General features: G+C 38.8%; 1 protein-coding gene across 4 annotated transcripts in view; it reads left to right on the top strand.

The window, feature by feature from the left end:
• The window catches only part of golga1 (golgin A1), a 29,334-nt gene that overhangs the window by 3,500 nt on the left and 8,066 nt on the right, over positions 1-17,768 (top strand). For 3 of the 4 annotated variants that reach the window (XM_002941646.4, XM_004916743.4, XM_031891879.1), the window contains exons 2-17: positions 838-1,111; positions 1,478-1,568; positions 4,921-4,995; positions 5,959-6,056; positions 6,614-6,646; positions 8,049-8,177; positions 9,106-9,275; positions 9,387-9,498; positions 9,931-10,026; positions 10,170-10,295; positions 11,004-11,099; positions 13,316-13,411; positions 13,721-13,816; positions 15,233-15,385; positions 15,464-15,559; positions 15,886-15,975. In XM_002941646.4, the coding sequence (XP_002941692.1) occupies positions 977-1,111; positions 1,478-1,568; positions 4,921-4,995; positions 5,959-6,056; positions 6,614-6,646; positions 8,049-8,177; positions 9,106-9,275; positions 9,387-9,498; positions 9,931-10,026; positions 10,170-10,295; positions 11,004-11,099; positions 13,316-13,411; positions 13,721-13,816; positions 15,233-15,385; positions 15,464-15,559; positions 15,886-15,975 (1,692 nt within the window). In that variant the 5' untranslated portion in view covers positions 838-976. The remainder of the gene's footprint in view (positions 1-837; positions 1,112-1,477; positions 1,569-4,920; positions 4,996-5,958; positions 6,057-6,613; positions 6,647-8,048; positions 8,178-9,105; positions 9,276-9,386; positions 9,499-9,930; positions 10,027-10,169; positions 10,296-11,003; positions 11,100-13,315; positions 13,412-13,720; positions 13,817-15,232; positions 15,386-15,463; positions 15,560-15,885; positions 15,976-17,768) is intronic. The other variant, XM_018096645.1, reaches the window with a different exon arrangement.

The following is a 17,768-nucleotide window of genomic DNA, read 5'->3' on the forward strand; positions in this document are numbered from 1 at the left end:
AAAATATTACCCTACTGTGCATACTGGGACCATCAAGGCAAAGCTGGCAGATAAAATGGCAATGCAGTGCTCACAGCAGTCTTTGCAGTGGTTTGCCTCCAGGCGAATTAAACCTTTATTATACAGAGGTTTATCATTTATGTTGCTCCTTTATCTATCTTTATTATATTTGTCTCTTTCCATATATCTTTCTTTACCAAGCAAGGCAAGCTATGTGAAAGCTTCCACTGAGCTGTTTCAATTTGCACCAAGCCCTGCAAAAAGTTGTGCATCAGGCTGAATCCACTGCTGGTGGGTAGTACAAAGGCAACCCCTGGAATGCCCCCAAATTTGAGTGCCATTTAGTCATGCCCTAAAGGGCAAGGTCATGACTCCGTTGTGCTTGACACCATGTTTGAGTTTTGTGCCCTTACACTCGGGTCATTGGTCTTTTTCGTTTTAGAGGTTTGATAAAAGAACTCATTTATTGCCTAAACTTAAGCCAGACTCTTCTAAATGACAGTTTTAGCATTTGCATTTGTCACTAGAATCAGGTGACTGTGCATTATTAATGAGGTTTTTTTCTCTCTTTCTATGGTGTGGCAAGCAACCAGGTTTTTTTGTTCTTTCGTTCTCACCCTGAAAGCTGAGAACCATCGCCCTAATATGTGGCCCAGTGCATTGAGCTAAAATAGCATGGCACTAGTGCCATCCAAGGGATTTACCTGCTGCTGTTTTGCTAGTAAATAACCAGCTTTTATGTGCTAGGGCCACTGCCAGTGGAAAAAAAATTGCATTTTACATTCAAAATTAGATTGAGTTACTAGATTAATAACATTTCAAAATATACCTTTTCAGGTGCATTATGGGTTTAATGTGGATTCTGTGATGATTTGAAGCACTCTTCACTGCAACCTCACGGACTGGAAAGGATTACGGATACCTATTCTTCTAAGACTCTCTTACCGAAGTCTGAGGAAGCAAATAAGTGGAAACTATGTTCACCAAGCTGAAAAAAAAGATTGCAGAGGAGGCAGCTGTAGCTCCACGTCCTGGTGGGGCAGCCCGAATCCCCCGTACTATTAGCAGGGAGTCCATCACATCAGCAGGGGCTGATTCAGGAGATGATTTTGTGAGTTACAGTTTAAAATATTTACTTGTAAGATAATAACAAGTAATGAATTGGCAAACTAAAAGTGGTCTTCATGCACAGATTTGATAGATTTTTACCTTATTGCCCCTGTTGGATATATATGGTCACCTTGGACCAACTTTGATATGTCTGGACTGAAAATTAGATCTGTTAATGCCTCATTTCAGCGTACAACTGGGGAATCTGCAGATATAGAGAAAAACCTATTATTGCTATCTTAAGGCCTTTAAAAGTCCCCAAATGTGGGCATTTATGAAGAGGATTTTTTTTCTGTAAATTTGCTTTATGCACCTGTAAACTTACATTTTAAAGTTTATAAAAACATCACTTATTCTGATTTCCTAGGCCTCAGATGGCAGCAGCTCCAGGGAAGACCTTTCCTCTCAGATCTCCAGGAAAAATGAACAGATTCGCCGCCTTGAAGCAAAGCTAATGGGTAAGATGCAAGAACTGTGCAGCTTTTCATTTAACCATAATTCTCATGTTTAGATAATGAATAATGTAGTGGCTGCCACACCTGTTGCTGAGTGCTGGATGAAGGGAATAGAATAGAATTTGTAGTTCAACAATAGCTAGGTTGCCACAGGTTGTATAATGTGTAAATGGAAATCGGACTAACTTTATAGATATAGGAAAAGTTTGCACAACAGGCAGACACAGACTTCCTTACAGAAATCAAATGACAATTATTATAAAAGCAGTATCACTGAATATTAACAATTATTCTTAAAAAGGTGCATGACAGCAACATTTCAGGGTTACCAGAGGCCTGAGTGCAGCTCATAATGTCACTGCCATGTGTTGGTGAATAAACACTTGTCTTTGTGGTCTGCCTGTCTGACACACTTGCATTGTAAAGGGATATTGTAATTGGAATGAAAAGGGTTTATTGTACAAACTGTATAAAATTATTGAAAAAAAAATGTTAGTCTTGTAAGTGCAGGATTAGTAGCATTAGTCACCGTGGATGCACTGGCACATACAGGGTTAAGTAGAAGGCAAGCTGCAGTGAGTCTGAACTGACTCGTATAACCTGCCCGGAACTGTTCAGGTAGCTCCAGGAACTTTGAAAATGCAGTGAATCCTTGAGAAGGGAACCTGCCTGTGTTGTGTCCTGGTCCTGGAGGCACCCATATGTAATAAATATGCAAAAATGAAACACACTTGTATGCTGAATTCAGAAAGCATTTATTATTTATTAAATCTTCCTGAAACACAATCCATTTTCTAGCAAGCTCCATCTTTTTTTGGTGTTTATAACTGTCCCACCAAAACTGGGACCTATAACCCAGTGACCCACTGGGAGCTATAACATTTAATACAATTTATACATAATATATAGCCCTTGATATATTCCCTTTAAATTAATCATTCCCAAGATGATCTATAGTACAGTCTTGTACATTGTACTTTTTATAATAAATTATCCCTTTAGGCAGTCTGTGCTTTCTACATACACATATAGGCAATTAAAGGGGTACTAAATTTTGGTATGCTGGCCAATTCATTGCAAATTTTTAACTGCTTTTTTTTTTTAGATCATTTTTGAACAATTTGCTTTGTTATTCTGACTCTATCAAGCTTTCATACAGGGGCACTGACCCCAGCAGCCCATAAGCTACTGCTCTGTGAGGCTAAAAATGTGTTATTGCCAATTGGTATTATTTATCTTTCTATTTAGGCCCTCTCCTATTCATATTCTAGTCTCTCATTCAAACCACTGCTTGGTTGCCAGGGTAATTTGGGCCTTAGCAACCAGATTCCTGCTGAAGTTTTTAACTGGAAAGCAGCTGAACAAAAAGATAAATAATTAATCAAACACAAATTAAAAATGTAGACCAATTGAAAATGGTCTCAGAATATCACTCTCTACATCATACTAAAAGTTTAATAAAAGGTGAATAACCAGCCAGTAATAATTTTCCTAGTGTGGTACCAGTTGGGGGGCGGGGGAAACATTTTTATTCCCGTTCGTCAGTATTTCTGTTGAGTTCTCCTACTTATTGCTTGACTTAAGAACTAGAAACAATATTCAGTTCAATATTGAACCTTCTTAACTGGCAATTTGAAAGCTTTAACCATTTTGATGTTTAGACCTCATTTTGGTTGGCCCCAGTGTTGTGAGCATTATTAGTATACTGAATTATCGATGCTAGTGCCAGTGTTATGGGAAATATAGTTACTGTCGAAACACTTTATAGAGATGCTGTGAACTCCATAATTTTGGCTCCTATTACAAAGCAACTCCTGTTGATTTTATATAGCACTGTCTTTGGTGCTCTAAATGCATTATTGATATCGTTGATGCCTAGGAAAGGACCCTCTTACATATTACATGAGCTTTTTATTTGTTTGGTGAGGAACAAGATGCTGTGCTTTGAGCCAATGGGGAAGCACCAGCAACCCTTGGAAACACCAACACTGATATACAATGCAGACTCTGGGCCATATCCAGCAGTCAATGATAGCAACCCACAGAGCAGACTTGGGTTACTAAATATTCCAGCATCTGGAGAGAAATTTTAGACGTTTCAGGGTGCTGGGTTCAATATTGTCTCCACTGATTCTTGTTTTTCTTGTCTAGCCTCAAAGGGCACAGTGGTCATATACATATTATTTGAAAAAATTCCTCTACAGCATTCTTAAAGAGGATAGATCCCTGTGCATGCAGTTGCAGATGTTAGAACTATGGGCTGGTTATTCTACTCATATCAATATCAGTGCAGCCAGATATTTTTGCTTTTAATGGATCTCAGTGAAAGCATTAATAATCTAGCCATATACAGATATGGGATCAGTTATTTGGAAAATATAATTAATCCTCATTGGAGGCAAAAACACTGGGTTTAAGTCATGTTTAATAGACTTAAGGTATAGAGTTTCGAGTAATTTAAGATTTAGTAAATGATACACAAATGAAAGGAGCCAAGGAGGGAAAGGTACTCGTCCTTGAGCATTTCTCTGGGCAAAGATTGCTGACTGTTCTCTTGCCTTGGGTAGAAATTGCACCTTTCAGCTGCGCTTATTTTTTTTGTCATTATAGATGGGGGTTGTATGTGGGCAGAGGTAAGGTTGGCAAACCAGCTTCCATGGGCATCACTGTTGATATACCAAGCAACTTTTAGAAGGGATTTGCAGGCAGCCGCACACTATTGTGTGTCCTTTCCTATCCATGTGAATGGACCCTGATTCAGAGAGACAAAACTGCTGGAACTGGCTACTATCACTATTTTTAGTCTCACCCTTTTTTCTCTGATCAGGGATTTGGAAACTTAAATTTTCACTGCAAACTTCAGGTAATTAACAGCAAATAGTCTGTCTTGGAATAACAGCTCAGTTCTGAACCCTGCATCGATTTGGAAGGAAGCAGCGGAACTATCTGCAAATAGCACCGAGGGATGGGCAGGGAGAATAGGAAGATAATATAATAATCTTGTAACATATAGCAACCAATCAGATAATAAGTTTCAAACAACAGAGCATTAAGCACAGCTGCCATGGGTTACTAGCACTGGAGCAAACCCCGGAGATGGGTTAGTAATAGTTTAGTTCAGAATATATGCAGCGACTCCATACCCATTTATGTTCCTTGTTGTGTTCATCCCAGTAGACTTACCACCTAGTAACTATCTACTTTGTAATGCCGGAGATGTGGTTACCCCTGTCATTTTTTCCCACTCATGGTTTGTTTATTTTTTCCCTTCTGTGTTGGTTTTGTGTTGTCCTCCTGTTGATTTTCCCACCTTGTCCTACCTTTATCTCGCTACTCTGTCCGTCTCCTCTCAAAGAATATGCCGAACAAGTCCGAAATCTACAGAAGATGAAAGACAAGCTTGAGGTTGCATTAGAAAAGCACCAGGATTGTACGTATTTATCCAACCCGTTGTCACTTTTCTGTCTGTATCCAAAATCTGACCTTCCACGTAATACTGCTATACTAACATCTATTCATTGTCAACCCTTTGGTTTTCTGGTAAAAATACATTTTATGTTTACTTAAATATCTGCCTAATGCAGCTTTATATTGTTGCATGGAGAGAAATGACACACAGTAATCTAAGCTGGCGTCTATCTTCCTGTTTAAAGGGAGGTTCACTTATAATTAGCATACTAATTAATGTATGATTCAGGCACAGTGGTATTGGAAGATAACCTATATTTTTTCTCAGTCTGTTCTTGTGTGTTTTAATAGCTTAAGTATATTGTCATGCAGCTTTTTAGTTTGCCATTTTACCTGCTATCTTGTTGCTTGGGTTTTTGACTTATGGCAACCAGACGTTGGTTTTAAGGACTTTGAAGCATGCTTTTTTGATTACAAATCAGTCCCTTAAAGGGCAGTCCCTTTTAAGGGAAAATTAATTGTGAAATGCGTAAATCAGCCAAACATGTTTGCAAAATATTAAGCTGCCCATACACAAAAAGATCCACTCATTTAGCCAGATCACCTAATTTAGGCGCCTATGTGTCTTCACCCGATGGGATTTTCTAACCTGACCCAGTTGAGCAGATAGCCAGGTGGGCCATCAGAAGGCCTCCTTACACAGAGCAGTATGCTACTGACATGGTAGGAAGGGGCTGAGTCAGCAGCTTTTATCAGCCTGCTTATTGCCAGCAAAGGCTGCACAGATCTTTATCACGTATTCTCACTATGTTTGCTGTTCACGATTTTACTAACATGCACGCAAATCCCAGACTGATGATTTACTGACCAGTTTAAAAATATATATTAACCACTTTTTAACTGCTCCAAGACTGCCCATTATTTGCCTACTCAGCATTGCCAATTCTTATTCACCTGAGGCTATATGATTTGCCTTCCTTTGTAGCCTCCATGCGTAAATTTCAAGAGCAAAATGAGGCGTACCAGGCCAACCGCGCAAAGATGGCTGAAGGATTCGCGCTAGCTCTTGAAAAAAAAGATCAGGTAAGGTCAGCGGATGGATTGGGATAATTTATGCTTAAATAGATTGCTTCAAGTAATATGTTAAAGGAGAAGAAAAGGCTGCCCTCAGCTCAATATTATTGTTACATGAAATACAGCTTTACCACTCCCTAAATACATCAGCTGTATTTGTATAAAAGTCTCTATCGTACCACCTTCTGGACCTAATGTTTGCCCTACCTCCTCTCCTGGTCTCTCTGCAGAACTGTATGATAGTCATGGCATGTGAATCAATGTTGGGGGACAGTACAAGGCCAGAGACACTCAGAAGTAAACAACTGCACAGTACTTTTGCAGCATATAATTTTATTTAGATCTTTTGTACTTGGGAATTAATAACCCTTTGCCTTGTAGTCACAATAACTATGGTCATGGGGAGGCTTTCTTTTCCTTTTATGTAGAATTTCAGTCCTTTCTTCATATTTGTTTCACAGTTTGTTTCCTTCCATATCTCTCAGCCCTAATTTTGACCATTCTTCCTCTCCAGTCCCAGTTCCTCCCAGTTTACTTCCGTTTTTCTTGTTTCCTTTCTCTCTTAGGAATGGATGGAGAAACTTGCTGATCTTGAAGAGGTATCTGTACCATGATTATTGAAATATGTAAAGTAATGTGATATTGCTGTTGTCCTTCCACAGATCCAGCTATTTTTTTTTTTTTGGATGTAGACAGATTCTTACCATTCTCCATAATAGAAAATAGTTGTTTCTAGTGGAATAACAATAGAGGAAGCAACCCCCCCCATGTTGGAAGGTGGAGGAACCAGACCGTCCTTTATGCATATCAATCCCTGCCAAATCTTGGGTAGGAGAGTAGGTGGTGAGCAAGGATTTATACAGAAGCGGGCAGAGGGGCAACTTTGGGCAGCAGAAGGAGGCCAGGTAGGGATTGCAACAGGTTTTCCGCTGGGCTCCTTTGAAGATTTTTTTTGTGGTGGCGACGCGGTGCAGAGTAGTTACACCACTGGGTGTTTTCATATAACTAAGTGCACTAAATAGTCTGATAGTCTGACTAGATCACTAAGATTTTTCTCAGAGAAATGCAAGTACTAGGCATAGTTTTATGGTAATGTGCAGTGTGACACTACAGTTGGCCAAAATTGATGCCTAGACATTTAATGACCCTTACTTTTCCCATGATGAGCTCAACAGTTACCTTTACCTTTAAGTTAACTTTCAGTATGTTATAAAATGACCAGTTCTTAGCAACTTTTTAATAGGTTTTTTTTTTTGTTTTTTAAACATGTTTCTTATTTGTTTTGCTCTTTTGACTCTTTTGATTCCAGCAGCCAAAAAAAACTATTGCTATTTGGAGCTACAATTTTATTGTTATTGTAACTTTTTATTACTTTCCTTTCTATTCTGACCCTCTCCTATTCATATCCCAGTTTCTCATTCAAACCACTGCCTGGTTGCTAGGGTATTTTGGACCCTAGCAACCATATAGCTGCTAAAATTTGTAACTGGAGAGATGCTGAATAAAAAGCTAAATAATTTAAAATCCGCAAACAATAAAAAATAAAGGCCAATTGTAGCTTGTTGCAAAATAGCACTTTCTACAACATACTAAAAGTTCATTTAAGGGTGAACAGTTCCTTTAATACTGACCATAGCAGTAATTGCAAAGATTTTGTATGTTCCCCTGGTGTTTGTCTAAGTCTGATGTCGCACATGGAGCTTCTCAGCCCAGTGTATTTAAGATGGATTAAAAGCTCCTCTGATCACCTCCTGCTGTTGCCATTAACTTAACTGGGAAATGCCTGGCAGTGAAGGCGTGATTGCTTTTACAGTGAGCATTTTTAGACAGAATAGTGCTTACTGCTTCAAGATAAGCATTATGGCAGCTCCAGCTTCTGCTTATAACTGTAAATAATGTAGAAAAGTTTAGTAAAAGGAAGCTTGTGAGCATTGCAGTTTGTATATTAACTCTGGCAAACTGAGGTCCCACTTCCTTATATTGGCTGCTGCTTCTCCAAAGGAAAAGAAGAAACTGTCGGATCAGTTGGTCTCTATGACAAAGCAGAATATGTCCTTCTTCAAAAAGCGGGAAGACCTTGATGAGCTTGAAGGGTTTCAGCAGCAGGAGCTGGCAAAAATAAAGCACATGGTGAGTGCCCTAATTTAAGCCTTAAAGGAAAACACCAAAAATGCAAATGTTTTATATGCAATAGGATATAACAATGTAGGATTTTTAAGTTGATTGTTTTGACACACTCCCCCCATCTTTTACAGAAGGAGAAGGGGTATGGGCTTTACAGTCAAAGTATTTACAGAATACCTAGAGATCTACAGATTAAAACCATCTTGTTTGCTTTGTTCTTAGCTTTAAAACTTTAGACACCTTTTTCCACTTTGCTTTAGGGCTTCACTAGCTTCTATAAATTGTAGTGACTGCAGACTCTGCCTTATTTTCTCTTTTGCCCATTTCCCCATAATCCACTCTTCCTTCTCCTAAAGCCTTGTTGGTTTGATATTATTTGGACAAAAAATCTGCAGGAAGTTTCTGGGGCATGTTGGAGAGGTAGGTTCATTTTGACATATAATGTTGAACTCCATAACATGTCCTTTTTAACCTAAGTTACTGGGGCTTATTTATAAACACTTGGTCTATAGCTACCAATCTGTGATAAGAATTTTCCAGCCAGCTGCAGGTAAAGCAATGAAAGCAAACTTCTGATTGGTTGCCAAATTGGTGCAGTGTTTATAAATGGCATCCACAGAGAAACAAAGTGTCTGCAGGCAGGGATACACCAATTCCGGTGCTAGCCAATGTGATTTTTGGGTGTTTTTTGCCCTTCCATTAGTGAGATTTCATGAGATTTCAAACTGCCTGTCTGAAGAGGGGAATACATATGCTAAATATGGTTCTTGAGAATTTCTCTGTACAGGCTCTAACCACACTCTGCTTCTAAGAAGATTATCAGGCTGACTGTTCTATTAGATTATCTTCTAGATTATTCTGTGGACTATTATGTGCTGGACATATTCTCTTTCTTTTATCATGGCTTCATTGTATTAAATTGCATACATTTTAGCTATTGCAAAAAGAAGAAATGCTATGGAAAATAGAGGAAGACCTGAAACGACAGAGGGAAGAAGCAGAAGCTTCTCTGGTTGAACTGCAGGACTCCAGCTGCTTGTCTGCCAAGCTCAGTGCAGATATACAGAAGTTGCAGGAGGAAAATACTGAGCTTGCTCAAAAGAGGTTTGTAATATTGGTATTGCTCGAGTGGGGAAAACAATTTACTGATGGCATTAAACCTGTTACTGAAACAACATTTGTATGATAGAATGTCTTTCCCTATTTCAACTGAAGGTCTGAGCTTGTAGCAGCACAAGAAGGAGCAACAATCAAGATAACAGAGCTAGAGGACAGGCAAACAGAACTACAAGACTTTATCCAGCGGCTTTCTTTGGATTTGCAGGAGGTCAGTTCTGAACATACTGTTGTTGTGTTTTAGGTCTGATGCTGCCTTTTACTGTACTTGTACCTGTACATGCTCACTCAACCTAACATTTGATTTCTCATTGCAAATAAATGCAAGGCTCATAGTAGGTGTAATTGCTTGTGCCAAATGAATTGTAGTATGGCTAGATTGTGAAACGAGCCAGCTATTTGGAATCCTCTGCTGCCAAGCATTAATGAATTGTCTGCAGCAGTAAAGTGTAAAGCTGAGAAAATCTACTGATAAATCATTTCATATTTCAAAATGTAAATATAAAAATCCTTATTGCAAAGAGCAATCCATTATCATTGGATACATTTTAATATCCAAGATAGTACCTCATTAAGTGCAATTAGAAGGGAATTACTAGGAATCTATGTAATAAGTTTCTGCCCACCTGCTGTGTGTCTACAGGCTCAGTCTTCTGCTTCTAGTTGCAAGAAGAAACTTAACTCTGTTCAAGCTGATTATGAAGATCTCTCGCTACAGCACAGTCAACTCAAAGCTAAGGTATGTATTGGTGTTTGTTTTATCCTGTTCCACCAACCTGAACCTGTTAAATAGTGGGGAAGAAAGTTATATACATATGGGGCTACCTTTGCATTATTATTTGAATATATAAGTGCGCAATATAATGAATTCCTCTTTATCAGATGAGCACAGAGGCTGAATCAAAAGAGGTTTTGATTATGCGCCTCCAAGAAAAAGTCAGTTCTTTGGAGAAGACACTGGATGGAACCTACTCTGGGGAGGAAGGACTCCAAGCACTACTTAAGGAGGTATTGGCCAAATATATGTATGTATGTATGTATGTATATATGTATAAGTAACGTGAACTACAAGCATTTTGTCTGGCACAAGTTAAGACAACGCCTTGTGGACATGGTACAGTGCATGTCTGTTGGTAGGTCCATTGTGGGGTTCTTATAGGTAACTTTACTTATTAGTGCTTAGGACAACTTTCTTTAGAACTATTGATGCTGATTTCCCCTAGGCTAGGGCTCATGTATGACCACAAGCGCAGCTGTGGGTAACATCACTTTCAATTAAAGGCACTCGTGTTTTAATGCACTCCTTGCACTTCAGCATAGTTGGACTTAATTGCTTTAAATGAATGAGTAATAGGCAGAAGTAATTTTCATATTGTCCCTTTAAATTAAAATGATCTTGCAACCATGCCACTATGTAGTTTTGTGTGGCTTATGAATCCACCTGGCTACTTTACACATCTGAACACATATAAACTACACTTCAGCCTCCAAGCTACCAACTATTTAACTACTATTAAATGTAACTACTATTAAATGGCTATCAATATATGGAACACTTTATGTACCTAAACGCTGCCACAAACAGCTTTACAGCTAAAAGATCTTCATAAAGGAAATTTTTTTATAGCTTCATTATAGGTGTAGGAACAATTATTCAGTATCTAGCCCCCACTCCTTTCCCATTTCTAGTAAACATCCTGCTCTTTCAATTTGCAGAAGAATGACCTGGAGGTACGGTTAAATGAATCCAAGCAAGAGCTACTGGAGGGCAAGGCTATGCACAAAGATACCATCTGCCAGTTGGAAAACCAGGTGAGCCTGCTCAGGGTCCTTGTGGAACAGGAAAAACTGCCCTGTGTTAATTTCTTCTGAATCTAAACATTATCTGCAGGTATTTTCTTTGCTGAAGTTCTAAAAATAAGTATTCAAAATTAAAGTAGCAGTAGCACTGGCAAATTAAGAAGCAATGGAAAAGAATATAGGGCAAAGTTAACATAGGAAAAAGCAAAAACACAAGCAGACCACCACGCTAAGGGGCACATTTAGTAAGCAAATTTGAGAAAAATTTGATCTTTTTTTAAGTTCTAGATATTTTTGAGAATTACTAATGGGTTTTTGCCAGTACAGGTATTGAACTCCTTATCCGGAAACCCAGTATCCAGAAAGTTTCGAATTAAGGAAAGGCCATCTCCCATAAACTCCATTTTAATCAAATAATTCACATTTTTAAAAATGGTTTCCTTTTTCTCTGTAATAATAAAACAGTACCTTGTACTTGATCCCAACTAAGATATAATTAATCCTTATTGGAGCCAAAACAACCCTATTGGGTTTAATTACTATTTAAATATTTTTTTTGGCAGACTTAGGGCTGTAACATATGGGGAGATTAGTCGCACCGTGACAAATCTCTGTTGTCGCGGGCAACTAATCTCCCCGCAATGTCATCCCACTGGCAAGAATGTGAATCACCGGTGGGATGGCAGCGCAGCAATTTACCAAAGTTGTCTTGAGAGGAAACTTTGGCGACCTCGGCAAATCGCGCTGCCGTGTATGCAATACCACCGGCGATTTACATTCTAGCTGGTGGGATGTCATTGTGGGGAGATTACTTGCCCGCGACAACGGAGATTTGTCGCAGCGTGACTAATCTCCCCGTGTGTCACGCCCCTTAAGTTAGGAGATCCGAATTACGGAAATACCCCTTCTCTGGAAAACCCCAGGTCCCGAGCATTCTGGATAATGGGTCCTATACCTGTACTCTATTTTTCCCATATTGTTTCTCTAAAAATACAAGTTTTTCGGAAATTTTCCTCCCAAAATTTGAGTTTTTAAAAAGTAACTCCCATAATTCGTTTATTAATGTTTAGTTAGCTTTTTTTTTGCAAAAAAAAAAATAAATAACCGGCAGGTTTAATCTGTCCCATCATTTTTTTTTATTTCACACACTTTTAAGGGCAAATTAATCCCACGATTGTTTTCAATTTCACCCAGTTTCAAGTAAAACTTAAACACAATATTGTTTTCCAAGAATGAGCACCAATGCTCCTAAAATGGCTGCTGGAGCAATTCCTTTTTGGGGGAAAAAAAAAAGAGGATATATGGAGACGACGTCTGTTTAAACTCAAATTAATGATACGTTCGGCTCTAAAAATTTTCAAATGGAAACTCAAAATTTTATAAATACAACAATGATTGCGTTTAATTCAAATTTATACCATGTCAAGTTTATATGTCTTTGAAGGCCAGAAAAAAAAGATTTTTAGTAAATCGGCCCTGTACGTGTTGAGGGGACACTTAAAACCTGATCTCACCCTGCCCCCTATACTTGTCACAAGGTGTATGGACACAGAAGAGATCAGGGGGCCTATTATGCACCTGTTGTCTAGCTCTCTAACACTGAGGGAGTCTGAGCCAGTCCATCCACCCAATATTTTCTGAAATGTATCTGGTCATCATCGGTCTTATATGTTAGCTTCTGGCTTGGGAGTGTATTGATAGATAGCTTCTTCTCCATTGACAGAGGTGGGGAGCCATGGATTTCAACTTAAGTAAGATAGCCTTTTTAGCATAAAAAAAAAAATAAAAGTAACAACAACCATGACCTTGCATGGGGCTTAGGAATATCTAGTACTTAACACCACTCCCCAAAAATTTCTGTGTTAGTAGGCAGGCCAAAACACACAAATTAAGGTGTCTGTCATTTAGTACAATGTTATTATCTGAAGTTTAAGGACTTTTTAGCTAATTTAGAAGGTGTGAGACAGACCCTTTTTAGATACTTTGCCTGAATGAATCTGAGATTGGGATATCCTGATTCTAACTGGGAGCTGTAGTTGAATGACCAACAGGCAGGGTATAAATGGTAGCTGCAGTAGAGTTTTACATAATTGCATACTAATTGCTTTACTAATTGCATAGTTTCATTCTGTTTGAAATAGATGTACTATATTGAAGAGGGATGGCAATATCTGTAATTCAACAAAGGGAAAGTATGAAGTATGGCATTTTCTTTTATGTCATTATAGGCAGCAAAGCTTACCAGTAGAATACAAGAAATGGAAAATGTTTTGCATCAGAAAGATGAAGAGTTAACCCTCTTCAAACAGAAAAGTGCATCAGAGGTAAGGATTTAAATTGATACCGTCATGAATAAAGGGTGTCAATGCTGGTATTTGAAGTTTCAAAATTTAGCACTGCAATTCTCCAAACGGAGAGTGTGTTTTGTCACTGTGGCAAAACATGCCATTGTGGATACTGAGGGAATGTATTTATTCTAGGACTTACTTTACTGTTTTGAGATAGAACTAGTGGGCTACTTGGGCTTGTGTGTACTTGAAATGCCAGGAAATATTTTTAATCTTCTGAGCATGAGCAGAATGTGTATCTTAAATCATCAATTGCTGATCTGTTTTTATTTATCTGCCTGCAAGCTGAAGGAAATAGAGCAAAAATTAGAGACAACACATGAGAAACTGCAGAAGCAAGAGGAAGAGTTGAACGAGAGAGAATCGCAAATAAAATCACTGGTGAGGATAACGTTTTTTACTTCTTGGTAGGTCAAAGTTAAAGGTTGACCCAAACTTGTCACCAGAGTTTGAGTGAGTCATTTTGGGACCCTATTTCTTTGCATTTCTCTTTCTTTAAACAAAATGTATTTTTACTGCTGGGCATGACTTGCCTTGGTGGTAGCCTGAAAACATGACACCTGTATTGCCAAAAGTGGTAGATATCGGTATAGCACTCTATAGTAAAAAAATTCAAGTCCAGCTCATGACTCCTCCAGTTACATGGGAGTATGAGCAACAATAGGTTACCTTAAAGCAGTTCTAATATGTTGCAGTGGCACTCTCTCTCTTGCTCTTAGTCCAGTGGCATGCGTATTTCAGCTGGTTAGAAAGCACTTATGAATGCCTTAAGTTAAATGGTCATCGTTGCAAGAGTGCCATAAATGCCCTAATTCTAATTTTTTTTGTGCTTTCAAAGAAAGCCCCCAGGAGACAAATATAATTGCTTTTCCACTGGCTGAAAAGTGCAGCTTTACAGGGCTTTTCATTATTTTGATTATTAATGAGTGCATGAGTAATTAAGGCAGATCCATGCTATAGTGACAAGTGGGAAGTCAAACAATTTAAAAATTCTGGAGATGCCAGGATTATAAACAGTGCTCCACAGCAGTATTACTTTTTGTAATATTAATCTACATATTTTTCTTATGAGGTCAAGCTGAGCTAATGAGCCCATCACAAACAACAACATTAAAGGAATACCGTTGTGGGAAAACATGTTATTTTCAAAACGCATTAGTTAATAGAGCTTCTCCAGCAGAACCCAGTATTGCAATCTGTTTTTTTTTTCCTTTAAAAAAAAAAAAAAAAAAACAACAGATTTTTTTTATTTGATTTTGAAATTTCACATGGGGCTAGCCATATTCTTCATTTCTCAGGATGTCTTAGCCATGTGACCTGTATTCTGATAAACTACTCTGATAAACTTTAGTCACACTTTACTGCTGCATTGCAAGTTGAAGTGATATCACTCCTCCTCCCTTTCTCCCCCAGCAGCCAAACAGGAGAACAGTGGGAAGGTAGCAAGGTAGCAGATTCCTGGCACCTTTATTGCCAAAAGTGGTAGATATCGGTATAGCACTCTATAGTAAAAAATCCAAGTCTGGCTCATGACTCCTCCAGTTACATGGAGTATCAGAAACAACAGGTTACCTGAAAGCAGTTCTATTGTGTAGCACTGGCTTTCTCTGGAAGCTCAGGCCCAATGCAGTGAGATGCCTGCCTGCCTGCCTGCACACCAATATTACAACTAAAAAAAATACATTTGTTGGTTCAAAGATAAAATTTTAAATGATAGAGTGAATTATTTGCTATGCAAACAGTGCAATTTAGAAATAAAAAGTACATAAAAATTGTGACATCATGGTTTCCCTGCAGCAATCTGATCTGGAGTCCGAGTGTAGCAGGCTGACACAGCAGCTGAACAGTGTGAAACACCAGTGTGCTGAGAAGGTGGAGCGACTGGAAGCCCAAGTGTCTGCTCTCGAAGGGGCACGAGAGTTTGATAAGGCAGCAGCTCAGCACCAAGTAGTAAGCTTACCTGCATGTTAATCGCTTGTCTGAGAAAATTGGTTATAGCAGCACTGAATTTAACTATTTCCCTTGCAGAAACAATTGGAACAAGATAACACGTTGCTAAAAGAAAGAAACGAAGAGCTGGAAAGGGCTCTAAGGCATCAGGAAGCCGAGCAAGAGAAAATGAGGGTGAGTAATTCAAGAGAGATCCAGCATCTGATTCTACCTATCATCTTATTATTAAACCACACTCTCCTAAGCTGCTGTATCCACCAATTATAATAAACCTTCATGCTGCACCAGTTACCCAGTTCACGATTCTTCATCCTACTCATTTATTTTTTAAATGGTTCTGTCTTTCTTCTCCTGTCATATTATTTGTCCAGTTGGCCTTCTCCTGTCCCTTTAGTAGAGTTGACTCTTTGAAATGCCAGCTGTAGCCACCCCATACTGCTAACAGAACAGAATGATTTGGGTAATCATTTTGGACATTTTTTTCCCCCCATTTCCTCCAGGAGGAACTGAGCAGCAGGGAAACTGTGAGTGTGGAGATTGCCAAAGCCTTGGAAGAAACCCGAAAGCAGAAGGAAGAACTTCAGCAGCAGGTGACTTTATTGGAGCCATACTTTACAAAGTTATCCTTCCATCAAAGGGATACTATGTTCTTGAACCAACAAATGTATTTTTTTTTAGTTGTAATATTGGTGTGTAGGCGCCATCTCAGTGCATTGTGCCTGAGTCTGAGCTTTCAGAAAGAGCCAACACTACACATTAGAACTGCTTTCAGATAACCTATTGTTTCTCCTACTCCCATGTAACTCATGGAGTCCCAAAGCGGTCTTGGATTTCTTACCATTGAGTGCTATTCTGATATCTACTGGGAGAAAATGAAGAATATGGCTAGCCCCATGTGAAATTTCAAAATTAAATATAAAAAAAAAAGCTATTTTTGCTTTTTAAAAAGAAAAAAACTGATTTCAATGCAGAATTCTGCTGGGGAAGCTCTATTAACTGATGTGTTTTGAAAAAAAAGGCGTTTTCCCATGACAGTGTTCCATTAAACAGTCCAAGTAGCAACTTAGAAGTGGTTACTAATGAAAACATGTTCATAGGGTAATACTCCTTCTTTGTTGGTTTGTCCCTTAATTTTATATTCAGTTTAATTTGTAGTTTAGAGTGTAATTATTAGGCACAGAACATTATTTCATCATATATAAACTTTCAATATGCAACTGGGAACTGACATATAACTTAAAATCTCTTGAGCAATTCCTTCTAGCCATATAATGAGCGAGCACCTTAAGTGCAATATTATGTGGAATTACAGTGGTGTGAAAAACTATTTGCCCCCTTCCTGATTTCTTATTCTTTTGCATGTTTGGCACACAAAATGTTTCTGATCATCAAACACATTTAACTATTAGTCAAAGATAACACAAGTAAACACAAAATGCAGTTTTTAAATGAGGGTTTTTATTATTTAGGGAGAAAAAAAATCCAAACCTACATGGCCCTGTGTGAAAAAGTAATTGCCCCCTGAACCTAATAACTGGTTGGGCCACCCTAAGCAGCAATAACTGCAATCAAGCGTTTGCGATAACTTGCAACGAGTCTTTTACAGCGCTCTGGAGGAATTTTGGCCCACTCATCTTTGCAGAATTGTTGTAATTCAGCTTTATTTGAGGGTTTTCTAGCATGAACCGCCTTTTTAAGGTCATGCCACAACATCTCAATAGGATTCAGGTCAGGACTTTGACTAGGCCAAAGTCTTCATTTTGTTTTTCTTCAGCCATTCAGAGGTGGATTTGCTGGTGTGTTTTGGGTCATTGTCCTGCTGCAGCACCCAAGATCGCTTCAGCTTGAGTTGACGAACAGATGGCCGGACATTCTCCTTCAGGATTTTTTGGTAGACAGTAGAATTCATGGTTCCATCTATCACAGCAAGCCTTCCAGGTCCTGAAGCAGCAAAACAACCCCAGACCATCACACTACCACCACCATATTTTACTGTTGGTATGATGTTCTTTTTCTGAAACGCTGTGTTACTTTTACGCCAGATGTAACGGGACACGCACCTTCCAAAAAGTTCAACTTTTGTCTCATCGATCCACAAGGTATTTTCCCAAAAGTCTTGGCAATCATTGAGATGTTTTTTAGCAAAATTGAGACGAGCCATAATGTTCTTTTTGCTTAAAAGTGGTTTGCGCCTTGGAAATCTGCCATGCAGGCCGTTTTTGCCCAGTCTCTTTCTTATGGTGGAGTCGTGAACACTGACCTTAATTGAGGCAAGTGAGGCCTGCAGTTCTTTAGATGTTGTCCTGGGGTCTTTTGTGGCCTCTCGGATGAGTTGTCTCTGCGCTCTTGGGGTAATTTTGGTCGGCCGGCCACTCCTGGGAAG

Source organism: Xenopus tropicalis, chromosome 8, assembly GCF_000004195.4.
Source record: "Xenopus tropicalis strain Nigerian chromosome 8, UCB_Xtro_10.0, whole genome shotgun sequence".
Taxonomy (NCBI): Eukaryota; Metazoa; Chordata; class Amphibia; order Anura; family Pipidae; genus Xenopus; species Xenopus tropicalis.